We start from the raw sequence: 26,815 nt of genomic DNA on the forward strand, positions 1-26,815 counted from the left end.
ATTGTCTAGAAGCAAAACTTACAACAGTAGTAACACTGGAAAGCAATGCCAAAAATGTCACTTGTGCACACTAACCTTTTGTTTTAAATTAATGAGAATGAGAGGAATGTCTGACAGTTGTGTACATCAGCATGTAAAATGCATGCAAGAAACATGTTTGAACATGCACAATGTGTATGGAGCATACATTTCAATTTGCAGACATTTCTTGTCAAGATAATGTGCAACCTACTTATCACTGCATTTTTGTGCTTCAAATAATTTAATATTGCGTTATGAAAAACCTACTTCTTGTAAATTTGTTACAAGCTACACTGTGCCATAATAATACAAGTATAGAATCCTGTTGGGGATTTGACTTGAAGTATACCAGTGAGTTTTACTTCTAAATGTAGCTTTTGTATGCTGAGTAATTTTGATGAGTCAAGAGTAAAATTCTAAAATGAATCCTCTGAAAAGGCGTACACTGCTCACTCACCTTGGAGAATCAATATTTACAGGCTAAATCAATCCCTTAATTGAGCTTGAACTCCTCTTTTGGATGCAATCTTTACCACCTCTTCCAATAAAGTCTACAATTCTGCACTGATAATTCTAGAATATAAAAATGATCACCCTTTTTGTACTTCAGTAATATGACAACTAAAAAACTAAGGTGCTTTTAACATGCTCCAGCACACACCCATAAGCCCTTCAACTGAGAAAATACAGTACTGTTTAGATGCCTTTTCTTACAGTATTGATACTTTCATATTGGCTTAGATTAATTTATTGTTAATAAGTAGAAGTAAAAAACAGATTTACTTGAAATTGTTTACATGATTCTTCAAAGCATCTTTGCATATTTAAATGAAACACTGCATATTTGTTGTACCATATAGGTCTGGAGCAGTCAAAAATGTATTTTTGCCACCTTTAGACAACTATTCAAGTCTTTCACTTGATCAACGCTGAGATTTATCTTCAGGAAGTACGCAATTAGAAATACAATAAACAAGTACCAGTTTAATATGTTCCACCGAATTTCACCAGAGCACACTAGATGCAAACAAGTCCTTCAAGAGTTCTTCAATCCTCCACTTTGAGCCATCCTTTCTTGTAATCCATTAGAAGCTCCAAGTAGTACTGCCACTCAGGTTCACTGTCATACTTCACCTCATAAACAGTTTTCAAAGGATTTGGGTGTGGCTCATATACACGGACCACTACCCCGCGGTACCACACCTCAGACTTATCGTTCTCCTCATACAAGTGTCGAATTCGCTTCCCAACCAGCTCAGGGTACTTGGTTTTCATGGCCTGTCTAACCCTTTGGACAGCCGACCGCACCACCTTCTTTCTCCGTCGTTGTGCACTGTGATGCAGCACACTGTGCTGGACAGTTAGGTAACGTCGGAATTTGATCTGCACCATAGAATTGCGGAGGTGCAAGACCTTTGAGGTACTGCGTGTGGGGCGCAGGGCTTCCACAATACCAGGCACTCTCCTCCTTTGCTGGGACACTCTTGGACGGACTCGCCCGGATATGTTCTTCTCCCCTTCCTCTACTTTTCCTGCAAGACCTTTCAATTTATTGTAATGCACGTGTATTTCAGGGTCTGACTTTGGGCAGAAATTTGCATCTCTTCCTCTGGTATCTCTTTTAAATTTCAGTAAAACACCTGAGTGGTACTTCTGAAACACCGAGACCTGTTTTTTTGGTGTCCCACTAGACACCACCTCCTTTGATGTCAGTTCTCTTGGTAATGAAGATTTCCTTTTATCTAAATGCACCATGGCCTTTTCTGTCTCTCCATCACTATTCCCTGAGGAAAAATCATCCGACGTAACCGGCCCCCAAATGGAGGTGTTCTCTGGTTCCTCTTTTATCTCCATTATCTTGGAGGAAACATCCTCTACCTTGACTTCTAGCTTTTCAGAGTCCCCACTGAAACTGCTTTCCACCCTTTCCCAATCCTGACAAACTGAGTCTTCTCCACTGGAGCTTTCCGAATTACCTGTGAATTTCATGCTACCACCCTGACCTAAACGTGCTTTCCCCCAAAAAGTTCTCTTTAAAGCACTTTTCCGTCTGCCTTTTCTTCTCTGCTTTTTGAAGTGAGTCCCTCTTCTCAAGTCCTTTAAGTCCCCCACTGTTTCAGGAGCTTGTGAATTTCGAAAGCCTTCTGGTGAACATGTCCTGCTGGGTGGTTGGAAGCTATCTCCCAGATATTCTTCCTTCTCCGTTTTCACGATGGCGTCGACCTCTTTCCCTGGAAAACAATGCAGATACACCTATCAGTAAGCCTCTTAATTCTGATACCTAGGGGGAAAAAAAGACTACATTTATTAGTAATTATTATTATATAGTTATTATAGAGTAATTTATTACTGGCATTAGCAAAATAATATTTCTAATGAGGAGAAATCTTTAAACATGTTTATTTGTACAGTAAAACCTTGCCAGTCTACTGTTGTCAACTTATTGAAAACTATTTAGCATATTGAGGGGCCTTTTGTGTGGAGCTGCATGTATAGAAATGGTTTGTTTTAGAGCATTGCAGTGTGACTCTCCACAAATTAACAGCAGATAAGGGCAGTTTTAAAAGTTCTAGACCCCTCACATCACTCTTGGCTTTTGTGTGGGGTTATTCTGAGAAAAAATAGATGGTCGTTATGGCTCTAGTGTGAAGCAGATGGAAAATACCTTTCTATTTGCACAATGCATTTTTGCAGATTACAAGCTTTTTCAAGAATGTAATCCTTGTAAACTGGCAAGGTTTTTCTGTAATTTTAGGATATTTGTATTTTGGCAGAGCAAAACTAATGCCAGAAAAATTATGACAATGGGTGTATCACATTGGACACAACCCAAGGGTTCATACTTGCAGGACCACTGTGCACATGACATCACAATCACACAAGATACAAAGAAACTATGCAGCTGTAATTTAAAAAGTTAATTGCCATTTCAGTTATTGAAATAAAAAGGAAACATTCTAAGTTTTAATAGTTTACTCTCATAAATAGTCTTAATTCGCATTGACATTAAAAATTGCACTTAAATATTGATCAACATCAAAGCAAAATGTTTTCTGAAGTTATGAAATCCATTGGACATTTCTTACCAATAAGAGCTTTGTTTTTGTAGTACCAATTAAGTCCCCACATTTCAAAGACATTTTGACACGAATTTAAGACACTCATGCTGCAACAGGTCATCTGTGGAATAATTTACTCTTATTATCTTCCCAATTTATTTTCCTGAATACCTGGAAGCCAACACACCTTGCATAAAATATTTCTCAAAAGCGACAGCACATTCAAGCTTGATTACTGCAGTTAGATTGCTCACCACAACCCCGTCACCACTTTCAAAGAGCATAAAGGGTTCTGGGTAAATGGGTAAAACTGATTACATACAATTTGGAGTAGCACACAGCTTCAAACATTAAAGCATTCAAGTTCACTTAGTAGTAATTTTAGGAACCTAAAGACAAGCTTTTTGAAATTTTGCACAGCATTATGCGCAATGTCAATCTAAAAAAACACTGACGATGACCAGACAAGATGAAGTGAGAGGAAGGGCATTCATCATTTTCAGTCCCAGATTAATGAAAGTGGTCAGTTCATGATGGGTACAATGTTAAAAAGACAAGCACAGCAATATTATAAAGCTTTATATACTATAAAAAAGAAACTCATACAAAAGGTAGCTATTAAAACACCCTTTAAGACATTAGCAACTAGCCCAGTTACAATCAGATATCAATTGCATTTAAAACACTTAAACAAGTGTCCAAGGACATACAGAAACCAATGTTCACATCACTGGTCTATATAAAAAAAAGAGAATACTTTCAAAAGCAGAAAAACCAAGAATCCCTAATTTAGGATACAGGTAAAATGTTACTGAATACATGCACATTACAAGCCTCTTAAAGGGTTCTCCTAGAACTAATGACAGGTTTAAAGCATAAAGGTTTTAAAGAAATTTTTAAAAGAATAGTCACGTCAATCCCTTTTGCGTTTTTACACATTGTGTTTCATATGTGAAATACTGTGAACCGAAGGTCAGTTCTGAAGCATATTTCTCAACACCCACAACTAAAAATTGCTTCAGTGTTATATAGAAATCAATGACTAAGCAATTCGCTTGATTGTAGCCCTCAAGCAATTAGAACAATTGCTTTTGTATATTGGCATTTCTTACAAGCCTACTTCTCAGAACATTGTTTGTAAATGCATCACAGGATTATGTTATCATGTTTGTGAATTGTAGAAACAGTCCTTTCCTGCTGGTATGGCCTAATAATTTCTGTATTGATTAAATGCATTATTTTCACCTTCCTATTTCAACAATGTATACATGTTCATCACATCTTGAAAATGACCTTGCAGTGTCCACAGCTAAGTCTGAATGAGGTCTGACCTACACTAAAAGTGCTTCTGGAGGAAAAAAAATAAAAGATACCTGGACTGAGTTTTGGAGGCCAGCTGGTGAAGTGGAATCTGCAAGAAATAAATGGGATTTCAAATAAATTAAGTTCTATAGAATACCTTTAAACTCTTGAAAAGGCAAGAACTGAACTGAATTTAGAAAAAGGCTCAATTTTCTGAAGAGGGGCGGTCACAAGTCCTGTTGGCTGGCTTCAGCTAGAAGAACCATATATTTTCTTCCAGCACCAGTACAGAAAACAAGCAGGTTTGATGACTGTGTAAAGCTCTTCCTACGGCACTATGGTACAGAAAGGTAACAAAAAGGGCACTTTAAGACTAATATACAGCACAAACAGGGCCTTCTATCTCGGTTTTGGACAAAGTTGCAATTCATTTTTTTGACTGGTCCCCCTGAGCCAAACAGGCTGTTTATATGTCATTAAATTAAGTGAAAACCCTAATGAAAGTTTTTTTTTTCATATGCAGATGTGGAAAAAGGATCCTTTCTGTTCCCATCATCAGTATTTAAGTAATATATTCATTTTAAATTGGATATTAGTAGTTGATTTTTTTTAAATGAAAGTGTTATAAAATTAATCTTCATAGAAGGAAACTCATGTAATATACTCTTCATAGATCAGCAAAAACTAAATAACCTTTGCATATTATATTCTATTTCATTGAAAACAAATCAACCAAAAGTCAGATCACCACAGTGCTAAATTACCGACACAGAAAACAAATTTCATTTACTTTTGACAACTATCGAGCTACTTGATACTTTACTCAAACATTTTAAAAGGCTTTTATGAGACCTGAATAATGTTATTTATGCAAACACTCCAACAATATCAACTGTGCTAATGCATTTACAAATATTTTAACTTAAAAACCTGACAATAGATTATGAAGAACGCCTCACTACTATTTTACAGTTTACGATAGTTTTCCTTAGTTCTTAAGTTAACATTTATAGGAGGATTCAAAATCAGCGAGGCACTTCAGTAACAGATAAAAATGTGCAGTTGTGCAATGTCAAAACCAGACCAAATTATATCTACAAATCTTTCTGTATTTCCGCAAGGAAAGTGTCCGTTATGTATGAACATGAGATATCAAATATGAATCACTAAATTTACATTCATTTAGTAGATGTAAGAATCATTCTCAATTTCATAACTGAACATTGAAATACATAATGTAACCTCTTACATCTACTAAACCTGAAGATGTAATTCCAATATCGAAAACAAGAAAAAAAAGTGAGTATTGCAGATTTATGCCCTTTAGACATATTGCATCAGCTGGATTTCTCTGTGAATTTAAAATCCAGGTTGCATAACCAATGACATGACTGTGGGACATTTTAGGTGCTTAAGTTTAAAGATTAGACCTTGGTGAATCAATTACAGAAGACTAAACATGATTCAGTCAGTTAAATGATTTCTAAACTGTTAATTCCATGTGTTGTACTAACAAGCACAGATTTACAGATTTGTATGCTATTTTAAACAAATTCAGTGTAATCCCTTCAACGAACTCAAGAAGCCTTTTGAATTATGCAACAAACCATTTTTAAGAGCTTTCAAAGTGTCTTTGGTCATTGGCATAATATTTTATATTTAAAAATGCATCTACTTTCAACCCAAAAACCCAACTTCATACATTTTGATTACACAGCATTAAATCAATAAGCCCTGCAGCTTTCTATAAATTTACATGAGTAAACTTGGAACAAACTGCAGATTTCTAGATTCATCCAACAGATGACAAATAAGATGTGGGATGGGTATAGCATCAAAAATCATCCAGACAAGTTGAGACAATGGTTTAGTGACTAATTTGAGATCGTAATCCTACACATAACAGGTTTCAAAGCACTGAAAACTGTGATGGGCCCTAACCTGGGGCAAAACCTGCAACTTCACAGGAATCATTTAGGTTTATGTTCCCCCCACAACATGGCGATATAGAAGTAACCATGAAAAATCATCCATGTTGTCTATTTTGTATACTCTCATTAAAATCAGCTACAATAATCTAATATGCAAGGGTATGCTTTCATCATCTCGTGCTTTTTAAGACCGATAGGCAGGTTTTCTAGGTTACTATAGCAGCAGTACCTGAAGAGCAGGTAGGTGATGGTAAATGATATAGTTTAACCAATAATGAGCTGAATTTAGTTATTAAAAGCATTTGATCTTTTCAATTCAGCTATGGTAGCAGCCATCCAGGACAGGAGTAGGTCCACCCAATATTAGATTCAATCAGTATTAGATTTGGCAAAAAATAGTCTTTACATGGGAAGGCACTGCTGATCACTTTCAGTAACTTATTTCCAGTTTTTAGTTTTCTTGATTTACCTGCATAGTCAGTGTTTTCATCTTCGAAAAAATAAATGTAGGTTCAGGATCAAAACTAAAAATGTTTTATGGAAAATTATTTTACGCTTTATAAAATACAAAGTCATGAGCTCATAGCTGCCCTATAGTTAAATCTTGATAAACAAAAAATATATATTTTTCCTATATCTTTTAATTTACTTTCAGGTTGGACTCAAATGAAGCTTCCTACCACAGTAAATCAAGGGTTACCAATACTAGTCATGGAAGACCAGCATCTTGACAGATTTTCATTTTTAAATTAAGCATACTGATCTAAATCTGGAAGTCCAATTTAATAGTCTCACTCAGCATTTTTAGGTAGGTGTGTTTTGAAGGGAGTTAGAATTCTTGCACACACACCAGCCCTCCAGGACCAGGATTGGAAAACCCTACATTAAATTCTTAAAATGTTGCCAGCAAACCTATTACAATTAAAAAAGTTCAAGAGCACTTCTAGATTAATGAAGCAACACAAAAGGGAAGCTGATGCATCATGGATTGAAGTATGAAAGACCAACAGCAGATGTGATAATCACAGGCATGTCGACTTTCAATTTCTACAAAGATGTACTTTCTTTAAAGGAGTTGCACTTTCTGTTAAAGTTGACAAAGGCAAAACTATACAATGGCCTAAAGGGCTCAGCCACCATGCTTTTCAAAAGACCCACAATTTTGAGCAAATCCTGCTGATCAAAATTAAGTAACCTAAGATGCTTTTTTCTGTTGTTCATGCAGTACAAGGTCATTCTGTTTATAGAAAATCCAAACCATGATAAATGATACTGCTGATGTTTTCTGGCACAAAAAAACAGTGTTTAAGGGAAAGACTACATAACACAGAGAATAATATGGCTCCTGTCCCACATTTAGAGTAGATATTCAAGGTTACAATGCATGTTAATGAAAAAAGTTTCATGTAACTTTGTGCCACTGACTACAAAAACTAAAGCATTTTTAGTCCCAGAACTCATCATTAGCTATTCGAAAAATGTTCTTATGTATATAGTAATAGATGCATTGGCAAATAAAAGACAAAAATCATGTAGCTTTAATGGAACAACTTTGGCTTATGAAACTAATCACATATATAAATAGTGTCTAATTCAAAGGGTTTAAAATGTGACATTTCATAAAAAGACCTTATATTATTCCTTTATTCTACCAAGCAACTCGGGGAAAACGCTCATTTACAATGACCTATAAGACCTATTTATACAGCAGAGCATCTATTCTAATTGCTTGGGTGAAGCTCCTTGCTCAAGGGTACAGCAGCAATGCACTGTATGGGATTTGAACACACAAACCTCCAGTTCCAGGTCCAAACCCCAGCCACTATTCTACACTATCATTAATAGCATTCAAGAATTAGAATTAAAAATAAAAGTATGTAAAGGAAAGATCACAAATGCCACTTTTAATGGAGTCAAGATTTTGTTTTACTTAGTAAAATAGTTTATCATTAACATTAACAAAATATTTTTCTTCCGTTCATTGTCACCCAGGGATATCAAAACCATTTCATAAAATGAAAATCCAGGAAATGTGACCATTTCCTTTTTCACCTTGTGAATACTTTAACATACTAGTCTCCTTCATTGGCATTTTTTTACATTCCAATTGTTAAACCCAATTCAAACAAGGACTCAAAAACAGCAGAAAAAAATAGTATCTTATTAAACCGCAAAGTCTACTAAATGTAATAAAATTGCATTATAACAAACTATTTAAAGAATCTGAAGTATTATGATTCTGATTGCAAATACTTGTGTTCACAGAATAGGGTACTTTACACTTACCCTCTTAGTAGAATCTAATTTAACAATTTAAAATGTATATTGGCAATGTATTTTATAATATTATACTGTATATACACAAAGCAATAACAGTTCCAGTCTAATCAGTCGTCCCATACTTGTTAAGATGCTCACCTGAGACTTGACAATCTTACCAAATACATAAGGGTTTAACTTGATAAACCTAGTAGGGTCAGACTGGAGAGTATTTCAAAAGCACTACGTTTTCAAAGGAATGACTATAAAACAAACATGCCTCTACAGGCAAATAGTTCCATTTACAGATACTGCTATGCAATGAAAAAATATGGCTAAATAAGTATTTAGTGGTTAAATACAAACTGATCTAACTGTTAAATGCAACATTGCAGCCCGACTTATAAAATGAGCAATCACAAAGAAAAGAATCAATCAATTAATTCAAGAAGACACTGATAATGTAATGGGGGCAGAGCCCCAGGAACAAAACTGCATTCCAACATATTTATTACAATAGCTCACCTAGGTGTTTTCTTACACAGGAGTGGTAGTACAAGTTGAGCACATCGGGGTAAATGTCTGGAAGCTGTTTGAGAGATAAAAGTCTCCTAAGCTTGGAAGAACAGCCACGCTTCTGAAGCTGTGTAAGGAGTCTTTCTTCAGAAAGTGTTGTGGGTCTGAGTTCAACACGATGCTCCTGTAGAACCTGATCAATAGAAGAGCCTGGAACATTAGGAAAAAGAGACTCCTTCACCACCACCATTGGAATGAAAATGGTCCCTGTTCGGATAACATGGGGGAAAGGGCACTGCTTCCGGGAAATATAGTCCTCCAGCTGAGAAAGGACACGTCTGAGTGCACCAGCGATATCTTCAAATTTCAACCACACTTCCCTCCCTATGGCACCCATAATACAGGATATGTTTTGGGTCTTAGTGGAAGGTGACACAGACTCAGAGTTCTCCTCAGTTTTTGCAAGCCATGCTTTCAATTCCTCCTCGGATGTTTCGGAAATAGAACTGGCGATCAACCTGCAAAGAGACTGATGGAGTTCCATAAAGTGGTGTCGAGCATGTCTGGTTGTCTCACTATTGCTCTTGGTCTCAGGAGATGCTGAAGGGGCTGAAGGTATTTCCGCAGCACTTTGAGTAGTATTTTTGATAACATCAGGTAAGATTATCTTAAAAGTGGGAAGCTTGAGACAGTGAGCAGAAATTTGCTTAAAACAACTTATTTTTGATTCACTGGGTTTATGGGATAGTGTCTCTGGATTTGGAGGTGGTGATGCAATAATTTGAAATTTCTTTTGCGTGAAATTGGATACACTGACAGCCCTTGATGCTCCGATGTTACCGGTCACTGCCGATTCTCCCAAAACTCCATTTCGCTCAGTAGTGCTTGAGTCGGTCACTGGTAAATTCTGATTTTCCGTTAATGATTGGACCTGGCTGCCAGACTCACCAGGCTTTTTCACACGGAGATCAAGCACTGTGTTACTGTGAGGACAATCCGATGCACTTGTCACAGCTTCAGCTTCTTCTTTTTTGACCATTTTGTCTTGGATGTCATGCAACTTATCACTCCTGTTCTCACTAATCTTTAATGAACCATTTTTGCCCTGCAGGTTGCTTTGCTCTGTGCTTACATGCTCCATGGTCTCACGTTCCTCCAAATCTTTTTTGGACAGAGTTCTTGTTACTTTCTCCTGCATTCGTTGTTCAGGTTTGTGTGCATCTGCACTAGAATGTGACCCACTTTTTACAATGTCTGGTAGAGGTAGCATTCCTGAGGCTTCTAGATAAGCTTTGTAAGGGGCCAAGCTAAAAACATTGTTGATAACCGGCATGGGAGGTGAAGGAGGAAGATGGAGCTTATCCATTTTCTTTCTCTCTTGATTGTTGGAAACTACAACTTCATACACATCTTCACCGCCCTCTGGTTCCCTACAAGGAGGTGACATAAGTGTATTTCTCTCTTCAGAATCTTTAGGGTCTTTCAATTTGTAATTACTGCCATCAGACACCTCATGTTCTGCCAAGCCTGAGATATTCTGTCTAGCCGCAGGAACAGTCATTTCATGAGGGTAGCCAGTTACACAGAAAGGTATTCCTTCTTGTGGGCTTGATACTATTCTGGAATTTACAACCATCTTTTGCTTTGCAAGAGGCATATTCTCTTGGTTTAGAATAACTGTACGAGCATGCACAGGATGAAAAGCACCAGATGTATGCTGCTGCCTATTAAACTCTCTTGGGGGAGACATTATTCTGACTTTTTCAGAAGAGAAATCCATTGGCCGATCAGAGAGCTGCATTTGAAGAGGAGCTCCAGATACTTCAGAAAAAACCCTTTTACGTCCTGAGCTTGGTTGAATTTTGTATACTGGATAGGGTGCAAGTTCATAATCCCTGTGGAAAGGCACATTTGTTGAAATCATGGGATAAGGGATTGGAACCTCAGTATAGTAAGGTTGGGGAACAAGATACTGTTCTGTGGGATTCTGAGTACTCTTATTTAGTGTAGGTGAGGTTTGCTCCAAATGCTCTCCCATACCTTTGAAAGTTGTACCTTTTTCAATATCCAGACTTCCCTGAGGGTAGAAAAATACATGCCTCTGAGGTAGCTGGGGATATCTGGAAATGGAAGATCTTTCTTGGTAGACAGCTGGTGAAATCTGAGAGTGAGAGAGAGGTATCTGTTGCACTTCATTATAGTTTCTTGAAGGAGATGTGGGTATGCCATGATACATCTTAGAAGGAATCTGCACACTATGAAATCGCTGGGAAGAGGGACTAGAGAATGACCGTGCAGCACCGTTGTATGGCAAGCTATTGTAGTCTGCATCTATGAAGGATGGAAGCCTTATAGCTTCAGATGGGCGTATTGCATGGAAACCCTCAGAATTTGCCTCCTTAGGCTGAAATCTTCTGCTGGCATTTTGCTCAAACTGAAGAACCCTTTGCTGAATTAATTCTTCACGTTTATCCATGGGAGACATAGGACCGTAACGTAATCCTGAAACTGGCTTCCATTCCTCCTCGAAGGAACCATGCTGGACACTGTCAGTTCCACGTTCAAGGTTGTAACAGGCTCTTGATTTATATCCATGGTCTGTGCAGCAAGGACTCTGCCCATAAATAGGTTTAGGGATTGCTAAACCTACAGAGCTTTCAGATTGTGAGGACACAGTGGCACTTCCTACAGCTAGCTTTCTTATAGCCACTGGAGTGTGGATTCCTTGCGTATTTGGGCTATGCTTGGAGTTTTCATGGCTTTTGCCAAAATATGCACATTTTTCTTTTGCAGCAATCAGGTCTTGCACAACTGCAGGATTGTTTTCTGTAGGAAAGCCAATTTCTTCTGATCGATACATAAATCCATTTGGTAATGTCCTCTCAGCATTCAAGGGGTGAACAACTGGATTCCTTACTTTTGGCATACATGTTCCTGAGGGGTTCCATGGAGGAGGCAGATCTCTACCCTCCTGACCAGTCAGGCAGTAGGTGAAATAAGACCCACTGTAGTTTAGAGGATCTTCAAGGGAATATCTAGGGAGGGTCCCTGGCTTGCCAAGGCCAGCAGAAACAATGTGATCTATAGTCTTCTCTAGCCTGGGCACCTTGCTGTGGACCACAGGATCCATATAGCTCAGTGTCCGCTTACTGCTCATCATTTCTTTAGTCTTTGAGGCGGTCTAGCTGGAAGAATGAAGATCTGAAAAACAACAAAAAAGTAGAGTTTACACAATCATGGGGGAAAAACAAAGAAATTCCACTGATAAGTATAAATCATGTTCTTTTCTCAGAAGCAATACACATTTAAAAGGAGCTATATCTTTTTCCAAACTACCAGTTCAAAAATATCAATTGCGTTTTGACTACAGATCAAAGAAAAATGTTGGAAAAACTAGTACAAATAGCTTAATTTCACCAACTCCAATTCTTAAAAGAATGACTGGGGGGGGTTTCATTCCTAGGGTTGAATTTTGAACTCTCCACTCTCCAGTATTCCAACAAAAAAAAGACACTGAGTGTGCTGAAAAACATAAGAAATTGGCAAATATGTCAAATCAAATAGCCTTCATCCATAATCTATTTACATTTTCTTAATGACCCAGTTTTAAGGTTTGCTTGCCCCCACCTCCAGTTTTCACAATGGAATGCTTAATCTTATGGTAATGGTAAATGTTTTTTTTAATTAATATTTTAAAACAATAATATTGCATCATTTAGACAATTTGATAAACTTTACATTATCTAGGTTAGTTATAGTATAGATAATAGATCTTCCCTGAGTCCTTGCTTAATGTTATGCAAGAAGAAAATATAACTACCCCTAACGTTGGCACTTTCCCCTGCAACAAAACTCACTGTATCACCTGCAAGTACATATCTAACACCACACTCATTCAAGGCCCCTCATGACAATCCCAGATCACCCAGGCAACCTATAGCTACCTATATCAACTTCATTTATTGTATCTCTTGCAGTAAATGCCCATCAACATTGGGGAAACAGGAAGGAGACTCAGAGACCGTTTCAGAGAACATGTTAGGGCTGTGAAGAGATTTCTCCAAGCCTATAGTTTCTCATTTCAACTCTGACAGCCATGATCACAATGATCCCTCAATCTGTGTTCACAAAGTAGGGTTTCTTAACTCCTATAGCAGAAAGACATCAGAAACTAAAGTTATCCTGAAACTTGGTTCACACCTTCCCCCTCCTCTCAACCGACTTGTTTTCTTCTAATTCTCCCTGTTCACTTGTAGGTTTCGTTTCACATCTCTCGACTTCGCACCTCTTGATTGGCCACTCTGCCTCCCCCCTACCCCTGGCTCCTCCTCTCTCCTGACTTTTGTTTTCCAAAGCTATATTGTCTTTGCTTACTGCCCTATCTTTCTTACACCCGAAGAAGGCTCCACAGCCTAAATAGTTGTTCTTTCTTCTCTTTTCAGCATGGAATAAACCTATTGCTTGTTCCTTTGCAGCCTACACATGCTGATGCAGCTACCCACCTGAACTACCCCTTCATTTGCGTCTTTAATGCAACAATGCAAACCTATTAAATCTGAAAAGTTAGTATGAGTTATAAATTTGACACAATAAGTAAAGCCGTTCTGTGTTATTTTAAAAATGAAATAAGATTTTACACAACAGTTCAATCAACTGAACACTTAATTTTTTTTTAAGTTTATTCTATTCATCTGACCCTGTGTCAGCCTCCAGGATACCCTGAAGATCTACAGGGTCCATTGTGTTAAGAGCTTTACCTTAAGATATTGGCAATTTATGGAAATTCCCAATGCTTTCATCATCCACATGTTGAAATGTGCCATATTAAATATTACTTTTATAAACTGTGCAAATGTCTTTTTCTTATCAGACATAAATCGTCCTTGATGGGTTCATTAACAGAACCTAAAGATAAACGGGGAAGGAAGAGACAGCAAAATGGTTAGGAAAATATTGAATTTCCTTCAGCCTATAGCTTCAAACATATTCAAGACAAATGTACTACAACAATGTGAACACCTCACTTTTTCTATAAATCAAACCTAGTAATATGCCACTACAAATCTGAAAACTGCTAACATATACATACATGTAAAGTGGTAACTGACCTTTTTTTTTGTTCAATTTCCTTCCGTGGTTAAGACGCCCATATGAGCAATTTTCCTAGTAAACAGATAATCAATACCTCAAATACCAATAAACCAAAGGAATCGCATGTCTAAATGAGGTCAGCCATTCCAGAAACACCTAGAGCTTATGGCTAATGCTTTTATATTTCAGTTAGATTTTTGTCAGGAACCTTGGCCAGCACAAAGGCCTGGAGTGTCAACTAGTTTAAAAATGGTTTTGTATGCGCTTATAGTTAAATGTTTTTCAGCAACATATGTTACTGATACAGAATTTTATCAGATGTTTTCAGAATATTAAGTGTTCTGCCTCATTCTTTCACACAGAAAACTGCAAGACTCCATAAAGTTACAAATCAAACTAAGTGCATTGTTAAAAGTACATTACAAACTGCAAAGAAAAGGTCAAAATCATTTTGCTGGTTTGATTTTGTTCATTGTCACAGTTATTTACACCACTGAGACAGTACAAGTTACATTTCATGCCAGTTAATGGCAAACAAAACCCATTCCAATCATATCCGTCATGGCATGTTAATGAATTATAAGTTTTTTTTACAAGCTAATGAGAAGGCAAAGAAATAAGTTAATAAGATATAGTGTGCTATTATGAATTCTTTTTTTAGCATTTAACAAGATTTTAGTGTGTTTAAGGGAACATTAAAATACCAAATAACAGGTAAATTAATGGAATTATTTTTTCTCAGTTTGAGGTCTCGTAACCCTGTGGTGACACAGGCCACTTTTTAAGGTGATCAGGACACAATCACTGAGAAATGTTTAACATCCTGAGCAGCTGAACATTCTTTGTAGCTGGTCATCCTGGAGTCCAAAGGTATTCTTTCTTCCTGATGGAATGGCTTGGTTCCCTGCGCAAGTTACATTGATACAACATTCCTTTCTTTATATGGTAACACAAAGGTCTAGTCGCTTCTTTAGTTTGTGCATAAAAGGTACTCCACAATGTATACGCTTCAGAGTTATGGTTTATTGAGACTATCTCTCTACTTGATTTTCCAGGACCCTTTGCAATAAATTTAAAATCACATCAAACCACAGCGACCTCTTGCATCTCCACATGTTTTCCTGCATAGATAATCACTATGTCTAACAACAGAATACACAGAAGAACGGGCCTAAGACTTTTACATTTAAACATGATTTTGGAAACCAAAACACTGGGAATAAAATCATTCAAATCCATTTTATTGAGCTTGACAACAGAGGATAGCAGACTAATTCTTCTGCCTTTGAAATTCTTTAATTTTCGAAACCATGGCATAAAACTTCATCACAGGTATACGGCATCAGATATATCAAATAACATCCTACAGTAATCCAGACAACTGGGAATAATCATGCTTATTCAGAAGTAGTCTAATATAGTAGAGATTAACAGGAAAGGAGATGGATATGGTAAACCATGCAGAGATTAAAACCATTGAGGGAGAAATAAGAAGCCAACACTACATAGTTGGCAAAGGCTATTGTGGAAATCAACATTGTAAATTAGCAATGAACAAGTAAAATTTACAAATGTTATGGTTAACGAATATGGAGTCACCTTTTTGAAATCTATTATCAAAAGATAATTTCAGTTTCTACGCTTGCGACAATAAAATAAACATATGGCATCAGCAAGGTCTCAAACTCTCTGTGGTCTTGAATGGAAAATAAACCCACACATCTTGGCTCCACCGAGTCAGCTCCTTAGAGACAGGACTCTCCGGTAAGCAGTATGTCTCGACTTTCTCCACTATTCCAACAAAAAGACTGAGTGAAGAAAAACATTAGTATTTGGCAAATAAGTCAAATCAAATAGTCTTCATCCATAACCTATTTACATTTTCTTAATGATCCAGTTTTAAGGTTTGCTTGCCCCCACCTCCAGTTTTCACAATGGAATGCTTAATCCTATTGTGATCCTTAGTAAATGTTTCTATTTAAATGTAGATTTTTTTTAATAACTATTTTAAAAATTAATAGTGATTAATAGCAAAGGAGTTTAGGGAAAGTGACTCCTTGATTTCCTTAGGAATAGAGTTCCTGAACTTCCAGCGAGTTCCAGAGAAGGCCCTCTCACCCGTAGAGTGCAGATGGGCTTGGGGGACAAACAGGAGTCCAGAATTAGAAGAGCAAAGAAAAAATCCTTTCCTTTGAGGGACCAACTTCAGCCCAAGGCCAGAACTTTGCTCACTTCTTAGGCACTGACAGAAGAAAAACCGGACACAGCTGTGATGATTAAGTACATTCTCATCTGGACTACACCCAGCTGAATGTTTTGCTGTGGGTGAATATAAATTCAACATTCACATTATAAATCTTGAGAATTAAGCTATTATTCTAAACAGTATCTAAATATTTCCTTAAATTCAAATGTATTACAATTGAAATAATGATGGGACTTCAATTTTATGGTTGGCTACAAATAAGTAATACTGTAAGTTAATATTTTAACCATTTCTGTTATCATCATCTGTGTAACCCCATCTGTATTCAGACCTTCAAATCATGGAAGCTTTTTTCACATATTTTTACTCTTGTATTCATTTATTTTGAACCTTTTAGTACTGTTTCAATAAAACTATTGTTTTCTTTTTAACCTGTGCATATCTCCTTATGTTATCCTTGACGGACTTCTGAAAGCCATAAAGAACTCACATATTTACTGTTTCAATGTCTAATTGTTTTAGTTAATTCATGGTCATACATATCTTAATATTTCAAATCAAGTAGGAAGAGCAGGCATCCACACAGAGGTGTTGGTTCTTTTCCAACCATGTCTAAACTGGTCAGCAATATCAGGAGTCACCTATAGCCACAACAAGAGCAGACAGCCAAATCTATAGCAGATATAGAAAAAAAACACAAAAACACACACATATCTGCTGTCCATGTAGATATGAGTATGCGGGGGAGGGAGGGAAGACCCAAAGAAAATAAAACTACAACCATGTGTGATGGAAAAGACCACAAGGGTTGTGGTTTATTTTAAGTGAGTACTGATGCTCATCTACCACAGATGGGTTGGTAAAAAACCACGGGTGGGCCCTCAGGTGTTTTGAGGTGCTGCAACTGAACACTAGAACTTTAATATGCAAATGTTTACGTATCGGAGTCAAAAACTGCTTTAGGGTAATGTTGCCTATTGAAGGACAAGCAAAGAAAAGACATTACACACGTTGAGGCAGGACTCAACAACATGATATTGCTCTCCCTACAGTACTTCTCTTTAAGAAGAATGACTCACTATGAATGACTCACATACCTGCTTAACCATGCTTGAAGCCAAAAGGTAGCATTTCACACGAAAAAAAATATTCAGTTGAAGGTTTCTGGCATTTTGCCTTCCAAGCATTTTTGGGAAATGATCAATAATAAGAAATCAGACACCAAATTACTACACGTTGAATATCATACAGTATATAACCATGGCTGGAGTACTCTGTAGTGGTCGCTGAACCAAATTCAACATGTTTTTTTATTCAGCATACTGTTATAATTCCGCATGCATGCAATCACGATCTAACAAGTAAATTATATGATTTGCTTCAATTAGAAAAGTATTTGAACCAATGCATTCAATAACAAGATGCAGTTATTAAAACCTTGAAAATAAAAAGTACATTGTAACAATAGATTTTAATGGACATTCCTAAATGCCGCCACAATGGAAACAAGCCTGTATTTCAACCTAACCATTTAAAATAAGTAATTTTTCACAAATAACTTTAAATCATTGTAAACTGGTTATTTTGTGCTAAACCAGACAGTTCAGAGTCCCTTCTCAACTGCACGGAAAATAAACTTGACAGTAATTTTATATTGAGATATCATAATGAGGCATGAAATACTGCTTACTGTAGTATTGCTTTGCTCATTTTTAAATGTTTGCTTAGCCCACAATGATTTTCTCTGCATAACATTGTGTTTTACCAGTGTTTGATATTTTTAATTATAAATAATACCTTATTTTATTATAATTTCTATAACTGCTATAATTGCTTAACATAGGTTAAGACTGTTCCAAGTCGCAAGTGTAGTCAATTTCTAGGAGCAGTTACATACCAGTAATAATCAGTAATAATGTGAAGGTATGACAGAATGGATTTAAAATAACTGAGTGTAGTTTTTCAAAGTTCCCTTTAGCTTCAAGTGATCAGCACAAACTTCAAGCTTTAAAAGAGAAAATCACACATCACAACATGGGGTGAAGTATTAAAATGACAACTGAAAACGGCTGAGAGAGAACAATGATACATTCACTGCAATCATGTTTTTCACCTTTTTTGATATCAAGGACTAAAGTGCCCAACATATGCAAAGCTTAAGACCTCCCACTTCCCCTTGACCTTTTCTATTCTACAGCGCTTTAGCAGCCTACAGTATAAGACCTTGCGGTTTCCTGTGCAGACTACCACATTTTTTGTTAGTTTAAATGCTATCAAATCCTGTAAACTAAAAAAAAAGCTGTTAAACTATTGTGTTCACTTCTATTAGCACCGACAGAACCATGAAAAGGATATAAAATGGAATCCTATGAGGCGATAACAGTGCTTTACACCTCAGTCTCTGTGGTGAAAGATCTGGGGGACTGCCAGGTTACACTTAATTTTTTCTAGTGTTAAAACCAGTGCACAACTAGAAATCATAAATAAAAATGCTGGTTTCTCTTAATGGTAAAAAACATTCAGTAGATACTAAATACTTAGAAATCCTCCACTAAGAATGTATTTATTTTTTCTTCTGACTAGTGTACTGATAGGGTGGAGCAGTGGCACTGTGGCTAAGGATCTGCGCCTGTGGCTAGAAGGTTGCCAGTTCAAATCCCACAGCTGGTTGAGGAATCCTACTCTGTTGGGCCCCTAAGCAAGGACCTCAACCCCAACTGCTCCAGGGGTGCCTCTGACCCCAAGCTTTTCTCTCTCTGTCTGTCTGTCCGTGTGTCTCATGGAGAGCAAGTTGGGGTATGCGAAAAGACAAATTCCTAATGCAAGAAATAGTATATGGCTGATAAAGTGATCTTATCTGATTGTTGAAAAATAACGCAGTTATTCTCCAAGCAAATTCTCTGTCTTACTGCTATCTGCATGATTAAGGGCAGTCTATTTGCAGTGCATAAACAAGGCAAGTAATAACTTCTGCTGTTCTTTGCATTGACTAAAATCATGTCTTTTATTAAAGCACTTATTTTGGCACTTTTTACAACTCAAATACTAAACATTGAGCATTTAGCATTTTATGAATTTGCACTGATTTGATCTCAGCACTTCTTGTTACAAACTCAATCAAGCCATCTGTTCTAGGACCACATACTGTATACAGTGAAAAGCTCTATGCCAATAAATCTAATTCAAGAGAAAGAAAATGTTCTGGAGAAGTACTGCTGTACTCAGGCATATAACAAATTGCACATTTCAATTCTGCATTTCTGCTTAATCAGCTTAGTGGTTAAGAATTTTTCTTCTTTTTAAAAGAAACAATATGCTACAAAACAAAGAAATGTTAAAGTATAATTATATAAGAATCAAGAAAGAGAATTAGTAAGATTACAGATTCTAATCACAATTCACTGCTGCATCCAAGAAAAAATGCTCTTCTTGCACACAAAAGGTAAAATGTTTTTGAGTAGAAAAGGCATACAGATATGGCTAGCCTATGACTGAACATCTGACTTAGGAAACAAAATATCCAAATAGAAGCATAAGCAAAATAAATAGAAGTTTTACCTCCTTTTAACTGAATTAAAGGCTTTACAGAACTGAGTATTCTTAATGTTTCAGGCTTAACTACACTATGTTCTGCTTCCCTTATTTCTGTGATGCCCTTAATCAGCTATTATTTGAAACTTTATCTAAATATAGCGCTTGAAACAAGAACTGCTGCAAAATGTTCTGTAGTACTTCATTTTAACTACTTATGGACTGAACTTTTGCTTTTGTGTAAAAAAAAAAAAAGATAAGTGCTCCCCTATGTAAGGAATGCTTCCCTACAGTATAGAAAAGTAGTTCACAAATGTTTTCTTACTTGTACAACCATATTAGCAAGCAGGCAGAGAGATGAGAAGTGTAACATTCATAGAAAAATGATTCAGCTACAATGGCTCACGTTGTATGAAAAACAAACTGGTGGCAATTTCCACAAACAAAAATATTTTATTGCTGTGTTGCGAGACTCAAAGTTATTTTTTTTTAATGTTACACAATTCACAGATGGACCTAACTCTGGACAGTGACCAGCAGGACTTTGCAGTCTCGTGTATTTTGATGCTACTTTGTAGTTCTATTAGACCAGAAGCCAGGATTAGAGCTTCACAGACCTTTTCAGCTAATGGTACTTTCAAGTCCCAACAGAACTTAAAAGGTTTATGTGTCACAAATTTTAATTTAACTCCCTTGCAATTTCTACCACATTGCCTTATTTTTACTCTGTAAATGTTTTCATGAGAACATGACAGACCATATATAAAAACCCAAGCATTGAACTGTAACTGCTGGGGGCATGATACATGTTTTCAAAATCTTTAAAGGCACTGACTAATTATACCCAGAAGGCGTCTTCAAAATGAACTGTGAAACATGAACCAGAGGACAAAGGTGGAAACTATGCATTTGTTCAATTGAAAATAGGATGCAGTTCTTTACCCAAAGGATTGCAGGAGTATGGAACAAGCTACCCAGCCATGTAGTTGAATCCAATGTTAGCTTAAATTAAGAAACAGGCTGGATGATATTTTTGGATCAACTATATGGGCCAAATAGTCCATTCTCATTTGTAACCTTTCAAATGAGAACAGAATGATGGAGCCAATTCACAGATAGGGATTATTAGGAGGCCATGATTGTTAAAAGCCAATGTGAAACTTGTTCCAGGATGCTGGGGTCACAGCCCTACTCTTTTCAGAAAATACCCTAAGATTTTTAACGACCACAGAGAGTCAGGACTTTGGTTTTACGTCTCATTCGAAGCATGGAGTATTTTTAGAGTATAGTGTCCCAATCACTATACTGGGGCATTACGTTCCACACACACTGTGGGGTGAGCACCCCCTGCTGGCCTCACTAACACCTCTTCCAGCAGCAGCCTTAGCTTTACCAGGAGGTCTCCCATTCAGGCTCACATCTGCTGAGCTTCAGTGGGTTGTCAGCTGGGAGTTGCAGGGTTTCTATCTTATTAAATTGTCATCTCCTTACATTCTTGTGGAATATGGTATTTGGGTTACAGGCATCATCCAATTCAGTACTTATGTCAAAATGTTTTAATAAAATCCACATTAAGTAAAACAGTTCTCTAGCTCACTGATTTTACTCCCCTTTTAAATTCGGTAGAAATTCTGAAACAAAACTGAAAACAAGTTTAATGAAGCCACACCCAAAAACAATAATGATCCTAAAAAAAAAAAATGTAATCGCCTTCACTGGCTTTGTTTAAAAAGAGCCACAGAAATGAGAGACCAAATAGGAAATGTCAGACCAATAGATATAATGGAAATAACTTTGAAAAGTAGATCTTAGTTCTTGCTATGAAATGCCCCCAAGAATATCACTGAATTACACAATATCCAAAGTATACAAAGACAAAACTTAGGCATTGTAAGAAAACAAACCTGTCTGAAAGAGAATGAATGCAAAAAGTAATTTATTGTACACAGAATATGAAATGCAGCACTCAGCAATTCCATATAAACTATTGTGCCAGGAGAAGCTTCTAAAGCAATTCTCAATGATACGTTCTATAAGTACTTATTATATAGCATTCTGAATGAGAAATGTGTAAGGTCACCTCTTATCAGAAACAGGCTACATGATCTTAAGATGAATCACTGTTGCTACACACACCAACAAGACGAGTTAAGCTCCTGTACCTTGTACCAAGTAGTCTAGATATCTTTACATTGTTTACATTCCAGATTCCTGAACAGATACACTCCTAAATTATTCCCTCTATTCTTTATGGGGCAAGTGAAGCATGCAGAAGAATATTCATATAGCATATTCACTGAACTTTGAGGTCCAGAGAGGTATACTCAGCAGAAGGGGATTCCCCGTACAGTGTTTAGAAGGGCTGTGATTGACTATATAGAAAAGCATAGCAATGTTGGCATTTTTAAATGGTAACCTCTAAACACTTTATACTAGACTTGAAACTCCAGTCAAAAAGCACCAGAAAAAAAAAAGTTGTCTTAATGTTCTGCATTCGACAGAAGGGTTGAATACAATAATGATTTTAGAACCACATACTGTAAACTGTGATTACACAAGGCATTAACAAAGATATTCAAACTAAAGTGTAGCTAAATGTAAGCGGAATCAGAATAAAAGTACCGCTATTTTTTTCTAAAATGAGAAATCAGATGATAAAAGATGCATGTGAACAAGGTTATGCAGATTAAAGATATTTGGTCCTAAACAGAAGTCAAAAACAATGACAAAATGCAAACCAACAACATACCCTACCTCCATTAGATGGTGGCACTGTTACATTTCCTATCGACACAAGTAACAAGAGGGCAGCATGGTGGTGCATGGGTTATCATTGCTGCCTTGCAGCTCTAATGCAATGGGTTCAATTCCAGAACCGGGGTGCCATTTGCATGGAGTTTGGATGTTCTCCCTGGGTTTATGTAATTTTTCCTTTGGGTGCCCTAGTTCCACAGTCCAAATACCTACTAGAAGGCTAATTGGCTTTTGGGAAAACTGGCCCTGGTGCGAGTGTGTGCATCTATCTTTGTGGGCCCTGAGATGGACTGGCTTGTCCAGGGCAAATCTGTGTTATTGGATAGAATCAATTTTATTTTTACAGTGCTTTAGTTAATGGCAAAGGAGATTCAACCAACACATTTAATTAAAATGCCTATATACAGGAGTCAAACTAGAACTTGTAGGTATCAATGTATTCTTTTTATTTGGCAGTCCATTAAAAGTTTGAGGGTCTTCAATGCGGCTGCCTTAATCGAAAATATATTTATTTTAATTTTGAAATTGCAAAGTGTTACTTTTTATTGCAAAAACAGCAAAAAGGGAAAACAGGGATCAGTGAACTACATTAACAGCAGTCACTATTTCAGCCCTCAAGTGAAACAAGCCCATCTCTGAGGAGCAGTCAGCCGGACCTGGGTCAGCACTACTTTTGGAAACCAGTTGAACCACATGACAAATCAATCAACCTTGTTCAATGCAATGACAGGCCACCCAAAGCAACCATACAAAGCCTTTGCTGTAACTGAAATCATATCAGCTGTCTACTTTTAAAATGTATTAGGAGCAGTGGTATTGACATCTGTTGACCTCTTTACTGTATGTACTTCAACAGTTCTAGAACTGGTTTTCCATTTAAAAACTCAATTAAAATAAAATTGCAGTGCTAGCAAGAATACAATGACATTCTAACAATAGTGGTAATTAAACCCAAGCACCGATATCCTAATGTGATTGACCTAACCTACAATATCCACCATCAAGGAAACCACAGCTCCTGATAAACTATGGTCTTCTGCCTTTACTTTGTAGCACACATTTAAAGTTGAGTTAGGTTTTTTTATAATAAAAGTTTTATAGAAAACCAAGGTCATTTGCAAACGGTCCCATGAATACATCACAGCTACAGAGCACATGACTACTTTTGCATGAAAGCTCTCTGAAGGCCCACATGCAAATACGAGTATGGAAATTTCATCATAAGAACACATCATCACTCCACCAGAGCGCTGACAATGCTCTACGGTAGACTATCACCTCGTCCTTGATTGCACTTATGTTTTTCAGGAAAACCATTGAGCCCCATACAGTACATTGTGAGGGACTAGTTTAAAGGATACTTATAGCAAGAACAGGCTCCATTACAAAAGCATGAGGCTAACTGTGTCTTTACCAATACCACGATTGATGCAGTTTACATTTAACCTTTTAGCACACACTATATTTGTGGTCATGCAAGCGACCATCTGATGCCTTGTACATTGGACTCACAACGACTAAGATTTTACCCTGTTTAAACAAGACTTATGCAATCATTGATGTGATTAAGTACATTACATCATCGCACAAATAGGCAATGACAGGGTGATTTTCAAACTTTTCAGAAACAGGAAAGTCTATCAGTTTTGCAGATATACTCTTAAGTTAGAAATAATATTTACTGTAAGACCTCCAACCAAATACGGCAAAATGTTTGTTATTATATAAATCGCGTTTAAAAGGGGCAAGTGTTGCTCCATGAATAGCAGTAGTTAAAAATGATACATTATAACGTTGTTGCTACGCGATTATACAAGACAACGGTTTTTTTAGTTCATGTTTTTTACGTTTCTATGTTTGAATGTAGCGTTACACTTAAGGGAAGCCACTGCCCGTATCGCCTTTATATTTCCTGATATCTTTTTCCCCCCTTTCGATAGCTGGAGTGTAAGTTAATCTTTAGTAGGTTACAAGCTGTTTACCTAGCGCTCTGTAAACCTTTTATCAAAAAAGACTTCTGCAATGCTCAGGTCACAGCTGCCTCCGAATTATCCTTGCATTGCCAACGTTTAGTCACGGTTTAGCGTATTTAAGCAATTTCCTGGTCAAGCGCGAGTTAAAACGTACCATCACCACTCTGTACCACTGCATTTAATATATATATATTTTGAAATGCAGTCTTCGACACTAGTCATTAACGGTCTTTTGTTACCAATTAAATCCAACTTTAAATGGAATTACGTGAGAACCCCCCCACGACCCCACGAAAGAAAAAGTAACATACTTGGTTTCACTCAAAGACAGTCCTCTCACGTGGAAGATAATTCACCAAGCAGAAATGATCGTACAAAGTTTCTCATAAACACAATAAACTTTCCGCAAACGTTTTCACCAGCTGAAACACAGGATTTCTTTATCCTTCTAAAGCAGTTCTTCATGCACTAAAATAACTAAATAAAACTCCAAAAGAAGAAGAAAATACATACCTTTGCACTGCTAGTTTTATTCAAATAGCGTTGTAAAGTTGTATCCATAAAACACATTTTTCAGTTTAATAAGTTTATTAACCTGAATATAAGGGTTTACAAGTGTTTAATATCGACAGCCTTGAGTTCCCCTGAGCAGATAATTAGATCCACATCGCTGCTCCACTGTTTAGACTAAGCACTTCCCTGCGTTCATGTACTTAATCCTCCGTTTCTTTCTCACTCCCCACCTAACTCTGAGTGTTTTGCTCAGACTATGATTAGTCCCGTGACAGTTTGACGTAAAATCAACCAATTAGAAGAAGACAAGGAGACAAAAAGGAGGGCTTCCTTATCAATCAGGCCACAGGAGGCGGAGACTGATAATTGGTGATTCGTGTGTGGCTTTTACTTTTGGTGTATGTGCTCTCACGTGCGTGTTTACGAAGGTAGCTCTTTGGTACGGTGTACTGTAAAACATAGCTGTGCTATTGTTTGGCACCCAATACTTTTCTCCTCCATTTTAAACTAAACTAAGTTAACTCCTTAATACTTGAAGGAGTTAACGGTCCCTGCAGCTTTCATCTTATATCTCTTAATGCTGACAGTCCAGGCTTTATACAACACGACGTAACTGCAAATAAACCAGTACAACAACATATCGCATGCAACCTAGGACAGTTTTGTTACAGTCTTACAGTAATGAAACGTCATTAGAAACAAATTAATTTGAATAAGGTTAACGAATACTTCCTACAATTTACATTCATAACTAAAAACTTTACAAGACAGAACTATCCATGCTGTTTACGGTGGAGAGAAAGTGAAATTTAGCTACAGTAGATGTGGGAATATTGAATGAGTATTGCAGATAGCTCCTGCTGCACAGAATCAAATTTTGTTTTCCATGTCCATCTCATCTTTAGTCTGTGTCAGTACAAAGACCGAAGTTTCTTGGGGGCTGATTCCATGTGATCATGAAGCAAATGGTTCCTGATGACGTTTTGGTAATCTTAACTGTATTTATTAGTAAACGTGACTTGGTAATGAACCGTACCCAACACCTGAAACAAAGAAGAAAGCAACTAACCAAATGTTTGGTATGTTCAAACTTTCACTCGAGTATACTCCCTGTAAATGTATTACTTAACATTAAGGTTTAATAAAATTGCACAGCACACTAAACCCTATAGTAATATTTGAAAATGAATTCAAAATGGTCAAGAACAGTAAAAGTAACTAACTTTTAATCATTATGTAACAGTAATGAAGTGACTTGAAAACTGAAGTACAGGTAAGGATTTAGTGATACATGTCACTTACTGACTGGCAAGAGAGATTTCAGTGAATTGTTTCAGGAAAATTCTGTGTGACAGTAGTTGATCTAACCTTTGTTATATGATTCATTAAGTTAATGTGATTAAACTGTCTAAGCCCTTAATGCCTGAATTACCTTTTGATTGTAATGTCACCAAAATGACCCCTAGACAAATATCTTAACAGTCACAGTGTCTGCAATATAATAGAGGCCTATATACATGACTGGCATGTGTACATGTTATAATGACAAAATATAACATAAGGCAGGCTGGCATCCAAACCTTTTGGTTGTATCAGCTTCAGAAGACAGTATTACATAACACTGCTTATTTCTACCTAAAGCTGTTTTAGCTTATTTAA

At 36.8% G+C, this 26,815-nt stretch overlaps 1 protein-coding gene across 2 annotated transcripts; it reads right to left on the bottom strand.

Moving 5' to 3' along the window:
* Positions 1 to 985: 985 nt before the first annotated feature.
* Positions 986 to 25,400, bottom strand: c5h15orf39 (chromosome 5 C15orf39 homolog). 2 transcript variants are annotated; one of them, XM_015343708.2, is made up of 5 exons: positions 25,157 to 25,400; positions 9,098 to 12,289; positions 4,454 to 4,491; positions 3,108 to 3,201; positions 986 to 2,252 (listed from the first exon to the last, which is right to left on the bottom strand). In XM_015343708.2, the coding sequence occupies exons 2-5, from the start codon at positions 12,246 to 12,248 to the stop codon at positions 1,069 to 1,071; spliced, it is 4,467 nt and encodes a 1,488-aa protein (XP_015199194.2). In that variant the 5' UTR covers positions 12,249 to 12,289; positions 25,157 to 25,400; the 3' UTR covers positions 986 to 1,068. The 2 variants fall into 2 exon arrangements, with proteins under 2 accessions (XP_015199194.2, XP_006629028.3); XM_006628965.3 differs by lacking the exons at positions 3,108 to 3,201; positions 4,454 to 4,491.
* Between the last annotated feature and the right edge of the window lie 1,415 nt (positions 25,401 to 26,815).

Source organism: Lepisosteus oculatus, chromosome 5 (assembly GCF_040954835.1).
Source record: "Lepisosteus oculatus isolate fLepOcu1 chromosome 5, fLepOcu1.hap2, whole genome shotgun sequence".
NCBI classification, from domain to species: Eukaryota; Metazoa; Chordata; class Actinopteri; order Semionotiformes; family Lepisosteidae; genus Lepisosteus; species Lepisosteus oculatus.

Bases quoted from the DNA above. Each gene is read 5' to 3' on its own strand.
- c5h15orf39 (XM_015343708.2), bottom strand. From the start codon at position 12,248: ATGATGAGCAGTAAGCGGACACTGAGCTATATGGATCCTGTGGTCCAC. The intron at 4,492-9,097 runs GTGAGCTATTGT...TATTTCTTGCAG, and splicing joins CTGTGTAAGAAAACACCTAG to ATTCCACTTCACCAGCTGGC. The intron at 3,202-4,453 runs GTATCTTTTATT...ATTATTCCACAG, and splicing joins GCCTCCAAAACTCAGTCCAG to ATGACCTGTTGCAGCATGAG.